The 13,957-nt window shown below is 62.9% G+C and overlaps 1 protein-coding gene across 1 annotated transcript in view; it reads left to right on the top strand.

Moving 5' to 3' along the window:
- CDH4 (cadherin 4) overlaps nt 1–13,957 on the top strand; it is a 514,294-nt gene that overhangs the window by 487,758 nt on the left and 12,579 nt on the right. The window contains exon 9 of the mRNA XM_039237054.1: nt 8,301–8,486. Within this exon, the coding sequence (XP_039092985.1) occupies nt 8,301–8,486 (186 nt within the window). The remainder of the gene's footprint in view (nt 1–8,300; nt 8,487–13,957) is intronic.

Here is a 13,957-nt window from a genome sequence, read left to right as displayed (position 1 = left end):
GCCACTGGCTGCCCTGTCCCCTCCTGAGGTGGAGCACCTTCCGCAGCTGCACAAGGGCCCCGGGCCGCCCCACACCTGCTGCAGGGCAGGCCTGTGGAGGGTCCACCTCCGACCCCCGGCCTAGCTCTGCCAGCCCAAACCCCAGCTTCCCCCTGCACGCAGCCGCACCAAAGCCACCGCCGGTCCCGGGAGGGAATGAGGAGAGGGAGGGCACCGGGAGGGGCCCCCAGGTCCACACACACCTCTGCGAAGCGGGCGCCGCAGGAAGCACACGGAGACCCCAGAGAGGAGGTGCCTCTGACCCCAGACGGTGACCCCATGTCCAGGTGGAGGGCATTGGGCACAGCCTGGCCCGCTGGGGCTGCCCACTGCCCCTCCTGTGCCCCAGGCGGCCCCGGGCCTGGAGCAGGTGTGAGTCAGAAGGTCAAGGCAGGGTGCAGGGCGCCTCGGATGCTGACTCCGCCGTGACAGCACTCTGATGGCGGCCTCACTACTGTCAGATCGAAGGCCACTGATGGGGGGGAGCCAGGTTCTGGCAGGAGTGTGCTAGGTCCCCCCACCCACGTGCTCACATCCAGGCGACTGGGTCACAGGGCCATCACGGGTTAGATTTGGTGGTCAGGGTGGCCTGTGGTGTGTCCCGGGAGACGGGTGACAGGCAGGGCCCAGGACACTGCTTGGCACGGGGGCTGGGGGGTGAGGGGGTGGGGGCCGAGGACCGGCCGCATCCCCGAACAGCCAGGCTATTTTTATCGAGCTTAATCAAGAACAATCAGCAGAAGCTGAGGAGACGAGGGGGATTTGCATGATCCAGTTCCTATTCTTAAATGTTAATTAAAAGTTATTTTCCCTGTGCAAGTGCTGCCTCGAGGTGTGCCCGCCGCAGGCCCCGCGCACCCGCTGGACACTCAGCACCCCTCGAGGGTGAGCGCGGGGCCTGCGGGCAAAGGGCCCCTGGCCCCCAGGACACGCTCTGCCCCGAGGGCCTCCTGTTGGGCCTCATCCTTGGGTCCCGGAGTGAAGCCTGGGTACCAGGTGCCCCGGCCCAGCCCAGCCCAGCCCCCTCCCAGGCCCACAGGAGGGTCTCCTGGAGCCAGGAAGCCCCTCATTAGCCCCGCTCGGCCGCTCCTAGCCGTGCAACCTGGGCTGATAGCTGCATGTCCGCACTTTACACGAACGTGGAATCGGCCCCAAGGGGACGTCAGGAGTGTCCACTGGTCCTGGGGACAGTCCTGCTCTGAAGGTGCCAGCCGGCTCCCGCCTTCACGCACTTGGAGTCTCGCCCCAGCTCTGAGTCGGCAGCCAAGGGGCTCACAGCAGAGTGGCCAGAACGTTCTGTCTCAGCCCCGTTTCCTCATCTGCTGGGGGTGGGGGCTAGGGAGTCAATAAGGTGCATTATTATTGCAGTTTAAAACTTGCAGATGATAAGACACATTCCTCTTTTTTTCTTTATTTGAGAGAAAGAGAGAGAGAGCAGGAGAGGGGCAGAGAGAATTAGAATCTAAGAGGCTCCACACTGTCAGCACAGAGCCTGACTCGGGGCTCCATTCCGTGTCGCGATGCCATGACCCGAGCAGAAGTCAAGTCAGATGCTCAACCGACTGAGCCCCCCAGGCGCCCCCGCCGCACGCGTTGACTGAATGGCCTGCTCCCCATCCCAAGAAAAGTATGGATGAAATTACACGTGAAAAAAATTAATTTAGTTAAATTAACATTCAAGGAGTGCGATCGTGGTGGTTCCCCTCCCCCCGCTGCCCCCAGGGTTCCCTGGAGACGGGAGAGGACAGCGAGCCGGGCGCTTGGCCCACGGTGAGCCCAGCCCCTGCCGCACACGCGTCCGCCCTTCGGAGGAGTTAAAATGGTTTGCCAGAGGCAGGGGCAGTGAACTGGGGAGCCTGAGTTCTGTGGGTCTGTGCCCCCCTCATTTTTGAGGTTTTCCTTGGGATAAAACTGGAAGTTCCATCCTGGGAGTGACCTGCCTGGTGGGGTAGACCACAGCCTTGGCTTTGAGGTTAGGGCATGGGCTGTCCTCGGAACCCTCCCGGGGGCCGGCTGGGCCCCCCCACCTGGAAGTGGGCCCACTCTGGCCCAGTCTTGTGAATCCCGGGCTCCTCAGCTTTCAACTTAAGTCCACAAACCCAGGAGGAGGGAGAGACTTCAACTCAGCATGAGCTCCTGACAGTAAGAATCCTGCAACTCCACGCCCTTAACTGCGCAGGCGCTCGGCGGGAACCTCTGCCGTGAGTGATTACGTGGAGCTCCTCTGCGCGCGGGTCCCCACCTGACATCACATCCCACCACGAGCCCTTCCTGCCCAGGCCGGTGTCCACTTCCCAAAGATGACACTTTCCTCCACCCCCCCGGGTCCCCACCCAGCCGGGCTGCAGGCAGACGTGGGGGTCAGAGGCTGGGGCCAGAGTCCCCGCTGCCAACCTGTCTCCTACATGGACCAGCCTCTGACCTCAGGCAAGTCCGGGAGCCTCCGTGCCTGTTTCCTCACCTGTGAGATGGGGCGCACTCCCGCGTGTCCACCCCGGAGCGGGTAGCCGGCGCACAGGGAGACGGGATAAATACGGCAACGGTGGGTGGTGTTGCTCTGCCGTTAAGAACGGTGACTGTCAGGGGTGCCTGGGTGGCTTAGTCGGTTAAGCGTCCGACTTTCGCTTAGGTCATGATCTCACGGTTCGTGGGTTCGAGCCCCGCGTCGGGCTCTGTGCTGACTGCCAGCTCAGAGTCTGGAGCCTGTTTCAGTCTGTGACTCCCTCTCTCTCTGACCCTCCCCTGCTCATGCTGTCTCTCTCTCTCCTAGAAATAAATAAAATATTAAAAAAAAAAAAGAACAGTGACTGTCAGCCACGTGACTGTCCCCCGTCCCCTGCAGAACCAGCCACCTGCCCCTGTAGCGTGACCTGCGGTAAGACTGGTCAGCAAGCCCCACGTGTGACCCCAGGCGCTGGGAGGGCGAGTCCAGGACACACTGGTGGCTCAGCGCCAGGTCCTCTCCCATGAGCTGTCCGTGCACTATCTGCCTTCTCCAGGGACAGCCCCCTTCTCTGGGGACAGCTCCGCGGGGCGGGGACAGAGTCTCGGGGAGGCGTCCTGGCCCCCAGACCTCAGTCCCCCACTGTGACGTGCAGGGTCAGTGGAGGCAGCCCGCAGGTTGCTTCTGGATTAGCCATTGGTCCCTCAATCACACTCTAATCTGAACTCAGAACCCAGCAGAAGCCGTCACGGTTTTACTGGGTAGAAAAGTGTATTTCAGGCAATAGAACCACCGGAATGTCCAGAGGCGCATCCACAGCTACGTTTGCCAGCAGAAGCAGAGGACAGATGATGAGCAGTGATGGCGTGTGCCCGGGGGGGGGGGGGGACGGGGATCCACGGAGACCCCTCCCCAGGGTCCACCCAGCACAGCAGCCCCATCCCGGCCACACAGGGGCTCCCAGGGCCCGCTCTCCGCTATTGACGGTGGCGCATCCCTGAGCTGCGGGTCGGGGAGGGCGCCCCCCTCCCAGTTAGATGCCCCAGCAGTGCAGGGGTGCGGGGCGGGAGTGTCCTGCATCCCGAGAGGCGGCTGGGAGAGGGTCAAGTCCTCCACCCACGCACGCATCTTTTAGGACTCTGAGGACCAGCCATGGCTCCAAGTGCTCAACAGCACAGCCTCGGGGGTTGTACTGTGTGGTGTGGACAGGCTGGCGTTCCCGGTCCTCTCCGAATCCCCCCACATCCTCCTCTGTGTTAATGCGACCTTCCCCTGGGAGCCCTGTGGCATCTGCCTCAGAGCTGGGCTTGTGCCTGATGGAACCCTCCCCACCCTGGGGATGGGGCTACATTTGAATCCTGGATTATGGTCCAGGCGAGACACTGTGTTCCAATGATCTTCAAATTCCTTCCTTCCCAAATATCTGCCTTTGCATCCCATGAGGCATGGGAGAGGCTTTCCCTGTGCCTGAAAACCTGAAAAAATTAAATTAAAAACTCATGTGGCTAGGGGAAGGTTAATAAGAAAATCCTAAGCCAGATTTACCAGCTTAAGGCCCTTCTTTGTGAACCTTTATTAAACTTGCATGAATTAAAATAGACTCTTGGAATAAACTTCACCCAGAGTCTGGGAGGAGTCAGGTCTCGCCTGTGCCGTGAAGCCTGGGGACGGACCGCGCACTGCAGACAGAGCAGAGCAGACACGGGGGCCCAACGCGCCAGCGTGCTGACCCTCGGGGGCACGCCTGAAACCTGGCTCTTAGGCGACACCGCCAGGACCCACCCCAATCGTCTCATCCGAGAGGGAAGCAGCCCGAGGCGTGTGAGTGGTCACGAGACCTGAGCGCCAGCCGTGCCGGGGGCCCCACCGGAGCGCCCCCTCCTGCCGCCAGGACCACGCCGGACCCGGTGCCGCCCCTGCAGGGGCCAGAGCGTGGGGCCTCCCCGCCTCACTTCTGCATCAGTCATGCAGGTGCAGCTGACTGGGAGGCCCTAGGCCAGCTGACCAGCTCGTGCAGAGGAGGCTGTGAAAGCAAATGTCTGGAAAATAAAGAAGGGAATTCAGAAGGTCCCGGGCAGCCAGGCAGCACAGCAGGTGTCGGCTACACTGAACCTGGCAACTTAACCAAAAGGAAAACTCTTCAGTCTCAGAAGCCAAAAACCAAACACTGACTTCAGGCATAGCTGGATCCAGGCCCCTCGAGCCGCCAGGAGCACCCCGCTCCCCAGCGGAGACATGCTTCCTCTGGGCTGGCGGCATCCCCAGGCTGTGGATGGAAGCCCCCACTGCACCCAGCGCCTTCAGGCCGGTGTGGGCACAACACCCAGGCCAGAGACAGAGGGCACCAGAACTAAACCTGATTGGCTGGCGAGGCCACGTGCCCATTTCTGAATTACCGAGGTGGGGAGCATGGGGGTCTAGAGTGGGGATCCACAATCTTTTCTCTAAAGGGCATACAGTAATTACTTTCAAGTCTGGGGGCTTGATGTCACAATTAGCCTGCCACAGATAATACGTAAATGAAGGGACGTGGCTGTGTGCCGATAAAACTTTATTAAGCAAATGGGCTATGGCCTGAACTTGGCCCTGTCGTTTGCCAGCCCCCATGCGAGGCCTCCATTCCCACCAAGCCCCTAAGGGGAGCCCCAGGACCACAGAGGGTCATCCCCACCTCTGAATTCCTAGAAGGTCTGAAGAGACCGCACATTGCTCGCCGGCCCCCCCTGCTGTCCTGGGAGGTGAAGAGCAGGCATCCCTACCCCGGCTCAGAGGGGCTGAGGGACCCCCTAAGTTTCCACGGCTGCTTGAGGCCAAGTCAGACCTGGACCCACCCGGACGGCCCCTCGGGCAGGCGGCTCCAGTGCAGCAGACGCTCTTCTCCGCCCACGGGGAGCTGGGTCCTCCCGGCAGAGTAGCTGTGCTCAGGGACCGAGGCCAGGCTGCCCGTTCTCCTCCATCCCCGAGCCTCAGGAGAGACGGTGCCCGTTTTGTGGATGGCAGACCCACTTCTCACCCGGCCCAGGCCACACAGCCCCGGCTGGTAGCAATCACCGGAGAGCCTGCTGCTCCACCAGCGGGAGGCGTGTCTCCTGGAGGCTCAAGCGACACCAGGACAGCGGGGCCCAGGCCTGCTGGCTCAGCAGGGACGGGTAGCAGACTGGTCCCGGGAGGGGGTCTCGGCCTTGAGTCTCCCGCCTCCCCCACGCTGATGCAGGGGCGCCGCTGGGCCTGCTCCAGGCCCTTTGGGGGACAGCATGGAGGCCTGCAAAGCCCCCCACTCCCAAGGCCCTCCCACTGGCTCCCACCTCCCTGAGGACCACTGGGTGGCTTCACCCCATACCTGTGCAGGGACCAGGTCCCCCACATGCATGCACGCACTCCCCAGGGTGACCCGCCTCCTGGCCCCCCGGCCCCCCCCACCCCTCCCTGCACTCGCTGGGCCTCGTGGCTAAGCCTCAGCAAAGTCCCCTCTGAATGCCCCGCCCCCACGCTCCTCTACCTGAGGCCTCTGCGCCCCAGGACCCCACCCCACCCACAGGGATGGCGGGGCCACTCCCTCCCCCATGCCGAGTGCCTCCCCCCTCCACAGTGGGTCTCTGGCCACTGGACTGAGTAGCGCTGCTGTCCCTCACTAGGACCTGGTGCACTGTGGCACCCCACGTCCCACGAGGACAGGGGCCAGCACCGTGTTCCCTCCCGGCCAGTGTGCCCCCCAGAGGCCGGCCTGCGGGTCCGCAGATCCCGCTGGCGGAGCCGGGCTGGAGGGCTGCGGCGCATGGGGACCGCTGGGGGAGCGGGCGGAATGTCAAGGGCGCCAGCTGCCCCCCCCACCGATCCCCCACAGGGCCTCATGCTGCTGCATGGACAGCACCCGAGGACCTGCTGGGAGAGATCCTTCTCGGGATAAATACATAGCTTTTCTTGCTAACGAGGTGACGGAATCTGGGTTTGAAGGCTTGCGAGCACAGAGTACCGGGTGACCAGGGCCCTCTGTGTGCGCCTGAGCGGCTGGGCTGTGGGGTTCCCAGCAGGGCGTCGAAGCCCGAAGTCCAGGTGCTGACGCGGGAGCCTCTCGTGAGCCCGTGAAGTGCAGGTGAAGGTCTGCGCTCTGGCCTGGGGTTGAACGGAGCCCTTTCCAGCCAAGGCAGCCGGCATTGCCGGGGCTCTAGATTCCTCCGGCTCTGGATCCCTGCTCTGTATATCGGCTTGTGCAGTCATTCACCCCCGTCTGCATCGTCCCCGCACACATTTGCCGCCAGCCTGAGGCCCCAGGCCCCGGGCCGTGCGCACCAAGCACACATTGGTCGTTTGGAGGAGTCTGCGTGTCTCCTCTTTCTTCCAGCAAAGTGACTCTGGGAAGAGACCCCAATGGGCCCCCGTGTCCTCGTCTGTCAGGCAGACGCTGCCAATTGCACAGATGTGCCAGGGCGGCCGTCCTTCTCTGTCACGCAGCGCAGACCTGACGGGCCGAGCTGCTGCGTTCTGACCCCCAGGAAACCACAAAGGACAGAGCCACAGCCCCATCACGGACACAGAACCACGAGGGCCACCCTCGGCCTTCAGGCTCCCGGTTCTGGGGAGTCAACCCCCGTGTTCAAGCCTCTGTGGCCCAATTTCCTGTTCTTTGCACCCAGAACCCCCTCCCCAACCACCAGCTGAGGCCGACTCTTCAAGGGCCCAGGGGCAGAAAACCACTGCCCCAGTCCAGGCCCCCCTGGGCTTGACCGGCCCAGTCTCTCCGAGAGCGAACCAAGCTCCCGAGGGGAGAACCGGGAGCCGGTCGCCCAGGAGGAGGGGGTCCCCTCAGGGCCAGCCCTGTGCAGGGGCCGTGTGTGTAGGCGCCTGGCCCTGGGGCCGCTGTCAGCACTGGATGCAGAGTGTCCAAGAACAGCCAGATGGTGGCTGCAAAGTCGGAGCCACAAAAGCACGCAGGTGGTGCAGGACCCGTGGCTGGCTGCCCGCGGAGCCTCCCAGCCGTCCTGAAGCTCAGGGGCGGGGGGTTCACTCTGGGGCAGCCGAGGCCCGGGGCGGGTGCCCTGCACACCCGGGAAGACTGCCCTTTGCATAAAGCGACGCCATGCCTGGCCTGGACTGTGACAGGGCATGTTTGGGCCACAGCCCCCAGGTGGGCACAGGGCAGTGTGACCGGGAGGCCTCGTGCGCAGCGGGTGGTGAGAACAGAGCCCTGTGAGGCCTCGGCATTCCTCCTGCTGAGACCAGGCAGGTGCAGAGGGGGCCCCGGAGGCCGAGGGCTCGGAGCTGAGCTGCCTGGGACCCCTTCCTCCCTATCCCGTGACCCGACCCGCGATGACAGGGGGCTGGTCCTCAGGACTGACACTCTGCACCTCACTTTGTAGTACCCCAAGGTCTCTTAACCTCTCTTGCTTCATCTATAAAATCGGGGTGAGAACAGGGTTACCCCGAGGAGCTGGGAGTAACGCGTGGACAGCGCCCGGGCAGGATTCTCCCCGGGGGGCCCTGCACCCCTCGAGCCGGTGCTGCAGCGTCTCTCTTGTGCGCCCCAGCTGTCGCACGGGTCTCCGGGCACACGGGAAGGGTCTGCAGGGGGTTCAGGAGGGAGGCGGGTGCACACGCGTGCTCGTGGTGAGCCTTGGTCTGCAGGTGGTGGGCACAGCGCTGAGCCCCGGGCAGCCGGGGTGGGCGGAGCGCTCTCAGGATGCCACGGTGCCCGCGGAACGGGCCACTCCGCGGGGGGTAGGCGGAGGGCGGGCCCCCAGGGGCTGGTGGGGGCTCTCCTGAGCTCCGCAGGCCTCCGCACGGGTGAGAACGCTCTCTCTCCTTCCGCTCGGCCCTGCAGTTCGCCGGGGAAGTGCCCGAAAACCAGGTGGAGGTGGTGGTCGCCAACCTGACCGTCATGGACCGAGATCAGCCCCACTCACCAAACTGGAATGCCTTCTACCGCATCATCAGCGGGGACCCCTCGGGACACTTCAGCATCCGCACGGACCCCGTCACCAACGAGGGCATGGTCACTGTGGTGAAGGTGGGTGCCCTCGCTTCCTGCCAGCCCTGGCGTGCCCCACCCCGAGCCACGACCCTGGGGACGGCACCGCCTGCTGGGGCCGGAGGGGGGGGCCGGTCACGTGACCTCCAGGGACTCGGTGGCATGACCTGCCACCCTCCCAACAGACCCGTCTCCCGTCCCCTCCCTGGAGGCCACACTTCGCCTCCGTCCAGGAGTGGGTGAACCCCACCCCTGGATCGCTGAGGTAAATCCAGCTTAGCCGCGAAGGAGCGTTTCCTTGTCCACCGTGGCGGGACTCATCTGTCTGATGTCTCCAGGTTTGTCGTGTATTTTTCTGAGCAACTGAGGCCACAGCTTCCCATCCCCGTCCCGTGTTTACCCGTGATTTGGTGGCGCGGGTCATGGGCGAGTCTCAGGATCCGTGCTGGGGCTGGGGGTGTGGCGGCAGGGGCTGGTCCGGGCGGGAGACAGGGCCCCGCGCCCGTCAGAGGTCACAGGGGCGTCCAGCGGACGTGCACCTCGGACTGAGCTCCGCAGCGCTGAGCGCGCAGGCGGTCACGCCGTCCCCACGGAGCCGGGACCGCGTGTCCGGACGGGGCCGTCACCTGCGCCACGCTCCTCCGTCCGCCCTTCCTCTTGTGGCGACTGCACCCAGGGCCTTCCTCTAACCTCGCCGCTCAGATGCCTCGCGCCGGAAAGCACGTTCAGGTTAATTTTGCGTTCTTTGGTCAAGACGCCATCTTGCGGAGGAGGGCGGCCAGAGGGGGCACGGACGGTGGGGGGCAGTCGCGGGCACGAGCCAGTCGCCGTCTCTGTGCCCCGGACGCGGGGCTCCTGCGCGGGGCTGTCGCTAACGGTATGGTAGATGCTGGACCTGGAAGGTCAGGGGCGGCGCCTGGCGCGTAGTGACAGCTCTCCTGACAGACACATGCTGTTGTCGCATCAACACGGACCGGCTGCTCCCCCACCCGTTCCGCGGTGTTCGAGGAGGTCACTGCAGTCCCACCAGGGTCCCCGGGTCCCTTGGAGGAGTCAGGCCCGTGCTGCCCGGCCTGTGGGCGCTGATAGGTGCGGGGGTGTGCGAGGGAGACGTTCTCGCGGCAGGTGCCCTGCGGGGCGCCTCCTCTCACACAGCCCGCTGCTGTCTCCAGCGCCCGTGCGCCCAGGGGTCCTGGACTTCCGCTGCCTTCGGGGCTGCCCAGGCACAGGGCAGGGGAGGAGAGCGCCCCTGGGCCCCTGCAGAGGCGTGTGCTCAGCCCGCCCTCAGCCCGCTCGTGCAGCCTGGCTGCTTTGTCCGTCCGCCCTGAAGTCAGAGGAAGTCCCCGCGGCAGGTCTTCCTGACCTCCACCCTGCCCCGCCTGCCCCCGGCCCCCCCCGCCCCCCCCCCGGGCCACACTGGGCCTCTATCTCTCAGTCTCCAGCCACTCTGCTCCCAGGCCCCCAGCCCCAGGGGGCGTCTGTCACCATCGGCAGCCTCCTTGGGAGCCCCCTGCCTCTCCCCACGTGTCCCCTCCTGTCCCTCCTCCAGCCATGAAACCACAATCTCTTCTAAGGAGCAAACCACAGGCTCAGACCAATCACAGGCCCTTTCTCCCGCCGCACTCCTGGACCTCAGCGTTTGAAGCAGAAAAGCCAAGAATTGGTCTCTCCTGCCCCCCATACCCCCCCCCCGGCAGTAGGGCTCCAGAGGCAGTGGGCAGGCTCTGGCAGGGGGGGGTCCCAGGGGGGCAGGGGGGCCAGGGCATGCAGCCCCGCAGGTGACGGCCCCCACCGGAAGCGAACCCCCCTCAGCAGGGCGCCCCCAGCCCCTCGCCTCTCAGCAGAGGGTCCTTGCCCCTCCAGGGGGCAGCCACGCCGAGCCCAGGGAGGACACGCAGCCGCTCTGACGGACACTGGCGGGGGCGCATTACCTGTCGATCTCCCCGTTACAAGTGTGTTTTATTTCGCCCTCCTACGGACGGTAATTGGCCATAATGGTCTTTCTGGAAGGCGTTCTCGCTCAGACCGGTGATGCTATCTTAATGCATGACATGCAGCCTTGTTCCGTGTCCCCCGGGGACATGAGCCAGTAAACAGGGAGAAAGATTGCTTCCTTCGGTGGCTGCTTCACAGACAAAACCGTCACAATTTTGTGAAACTGCATGGAAATGGAGGCGCGCCTTCCCCAGGCGACTCTGGGGGGGCCAGGCAGGCGCTGGAGCACCGGCCGCTGCGTGGTCGGGGGCACCTGGACACAGCGTGGGTGCAGTGGGCGCCGTGGGCCCTGGAGGCAGTCGGGGTCCAGGACAGGGAGCCAAGCCCACACCGCTGGGGGCGGCGGCAGTGATCACAGTCTCTGGCCTGAAGTCCCGCACCGTCGTTCAGGCCACCGTGCCACATCGCACAGCTGGGCCGGGAGGCTCCTGCCAGGAGCAAGTGTGGCTCAAGGCCCCCACAAGCACGCCCCTGGCAGCAGCCAGCACCGCGTGCTAGGTGGTGGGCGGTGGGGGGGGCGGGGAGTGTCAGACCGCCCCCCACTGCCCCCAGGCTGACCCGCACTGGCCCCCTGCTGAGACACAGCCCAAGGGATGTCAGGGGCAGGGGAGCACATCAGTCGTGTGTCACAGGAAGACGTGGCCCCTCGTGGCAGGGGCGGGGCTCCTCGGTGCCTGCAGGGACCCTCCCTTCCTTGGGCAAGGAGATGACGCCTGTGTCATCTGGAGAGAGCGATGGGGACATTGCCCAGAGCCCCAGTCTCTGCCATTGCTTCCTGGGCCTCCCATGGGGTGGGGCCGGCTTCGGTCCCGAGAAGCCCATGCCCCAGGGTTATTCACTGCTTTTTTTTTTTTTAATGTTTTCTTTATTTCTGAGAGAGAGAGAGACAGCGTGAGCAGAGGAGGGGCAGAGAGAGAGGGAGACACAGAATCCGAAACAGGCTCCAGGCTCTGAGCTGTCAGCACAGAGCCCGACGCGGGGCTCGAACCCACGAACTGTGAGATCATGACCTGAGCCAAAGTCAGATGCTTAACCAATTGAGCCACCCAGGTGCCCCTATTCACTGTCCCTATTCACTATTTAAATCCCTTCGTTTGGTACTTAACCCCCTCCGTACAGCTGAGAAGGCCTGGGTTTGATGCAGCAGGTGTAAGGTTTGTGATAAGTGGAACCCCAGCTGCTGTGAGGGCCTGGGCAGGGGAGGGGTGTGCATGGCACAGGTTAGATCGGTGAGCAGCCCCCCCCCCCCCAGCAAGTACCGGTTTCACAGGGAAAGCTGGCACAGCAAAGAAATTCCTCTCCAAGCAGTAGCACGTTCTATGAAAACTCCCAGGCACGGCCAGGAGTCAGAGACGGTGTGACCTCCTCCGCCACTTGGGTCTCAGCCGTGAGCTTGTTCCGTACCCCTCCCCCATCTAGGCTTCTTGCCGAAATGTGTTCTTAACTCCCAGACCTCGTGATCCTACACCTCTAAGTATGTCAGGACGTGTCTCCCTCAGAAATACGCTTTGCGTACCTCACCACGTACCATTGCACGTGTTGTGCACCAGAAAACGCGAGCTGTATTTCCTTCATAGTCTCCAGTACAAACCTGTGCTCAGTTCCCCTTAATCTTTCTAAATGTGTCTGTTTGCAGAGGTTTTTCAGATCTGGATCTGAACAGGGTCCCTCCCTGTATGCATTTGGTTGTAACATCTCGTGAACCTCTCATAATCTAGAAGATTCCACCATTCCACCCACCATTGACCTGTCGTAGACACTGGGCCAGTTGGCTGATGATATCTGTCTTGTTCCTCTTCTCCCACAATCCTGTGCCCTGGGAACGAGACCAGTGGGCTCGGGGGGCGACAGCCCCTTCTGTCATTGTAGACTTGACGCTTCCCCATCAATGGCCAGCAAGCAGCCTGCGGCGTGCGGCTCTGTCCCCGCACAGGTGCAGTCCTTTGTCCGTCCCACCTGCCGGTTTTGTCATCTGCTGGTGATCCTGGTCCAGATGCTCAGTACTCAGTACAAGAGGGTGCTTCTAAGACTCCGTCATTCCTTGGCCGGCATGAGTCAGTAACAGAGAGCTTTCCCTCAGCATCAAGGGCTCTTCACTTCCGGGAAATGTGGGTCACAGTGGTGAGAGCAGCGGCCCCCCCAGAAAGGCCCGGAACCTTCCAGTGCGTAGCGGTCAGTTAGGGGCTCTGAGAGAGGGCGCTACCCTGAGAAGCCCAGGTGGGCCCCATGGACTCAGCATCTTTGCCAGGGCGGGTGCGGGAGGTGAGCACCGGAGGAGCCATGGGGAGGGAGCAGGGGTCAGAGAGGGACCGCAGGTGCCAGGGCTTCACTCCGAAGGTGGAGGAGGGGCCTCGGGAGTGGAAACGGCAAGTCTCCAGGAGGGCCCAGCCCCACCCACACCTTGACCTTGGCCCGGTGACACTGATTTTCGACTTCTGACCGTGGGCCTCCATCTTTAGAGCCAGACCCCGGCGCACACACTGCTCATGCTGTGTCCCTCTGTCCCTCCGGCAAAGACCCTCAGATGGCATTTTGGCCATCTGGGTGGTCCTGGGCCATCTCCCATCATGTCCTCAAAGCCCCTGTGCTGTGGAAGGCGATGTCGTCACAGATTCCAGACGTCAGGACCCGGATGTCTTTGGAGACTGTGGATCATCCCACCAGAGTGATAGACAAAATTGTGTGTGTGTGCGCGCGCACATGTTCTCATTACTGTCAAGAATGCGTGGACTTTTGTATTTTCGCCGTGCGTTGGTCAGCTGTGGTCATGAAGGGTCCTGGCTGCTCCCGGTCCCTTCCTGAGCGCCTCCGTGACTGTGGCCCAGCCCGACGCCCTGGGTTCATCTGGCGCCTGCCTGCCTCCCGTCCAGGTCAGCCGTGTCTCCTGCGAGGGGGGCACTTAGAAGCCAGCACCCGGGCAGGGAGGGGCTCGCTGCTGCCACTGCCGTTCTCCTCGGGGCTCCAGGGGGCAGAGCGAGGAAGCAGCCCTCCCCGTGCCCACGCTGACCGGCCCCCTGTACTTCACCGACTCAGACGCCCGTTTTATTCCAATTTAAAATTTGGTACCAGGGTACCCTGAAGCTCTCACTTCCTAACCACATTATTACACGCGTTTATTTACATTATCCTGCAATATACACAAAAAGCTTTAAAATTAACAAGTCCAAGGGGCGCCTGGGCGGCTCAGTCGGCTAAGCGTCCGACCCTTAGTTTTGGCTCCAGTCATGATCTCACAGGTCTCGCGCGTCGGGCTCTGTGCTGACAGGGCCGAGCTGGCTTGGGATTCTCTGTGTTTCCCTCTCTCTCTGCCCCTCCTCACCTGTTCCCTCTGTCTCTCTCTCAAAATAAATAAATAAATACGCTTAAAAAAACAACGATAACAAGCCCCAAATCACTACCAGCAGCAAGAAGACCAAGTAAGTTTAAAGTCTCTGCAACGATTGTTGTCCTTCAAACAAGCCCCATACCCCTGGTCACCTGGGCTCGTTTTCTTGAGCCCACGTTGAGGGCCACGT

Source organism: Hyaena hyaena, unplaced genomic scaffold (genome assembly GCF_003009895.1).
Source record: "Hyaena hyaena isolate Hyena2069 unplaced genomic scaffold, ASM300989v1 scaffold_118, whole genome shotgun sequence".
In the NCBI taxonomy this organism is placed as follows: Eukaryota; Metazoa; Chordata; class Mammalia; order Carnivora; family Hyaenidae; genus Hyaena; species Hyaena hyaena.
The sequence above is the reverse complement of the archived record's forward strand: the minus strand, read 5'-3'. Positions and strand labels throughout refer to the sequence as shown.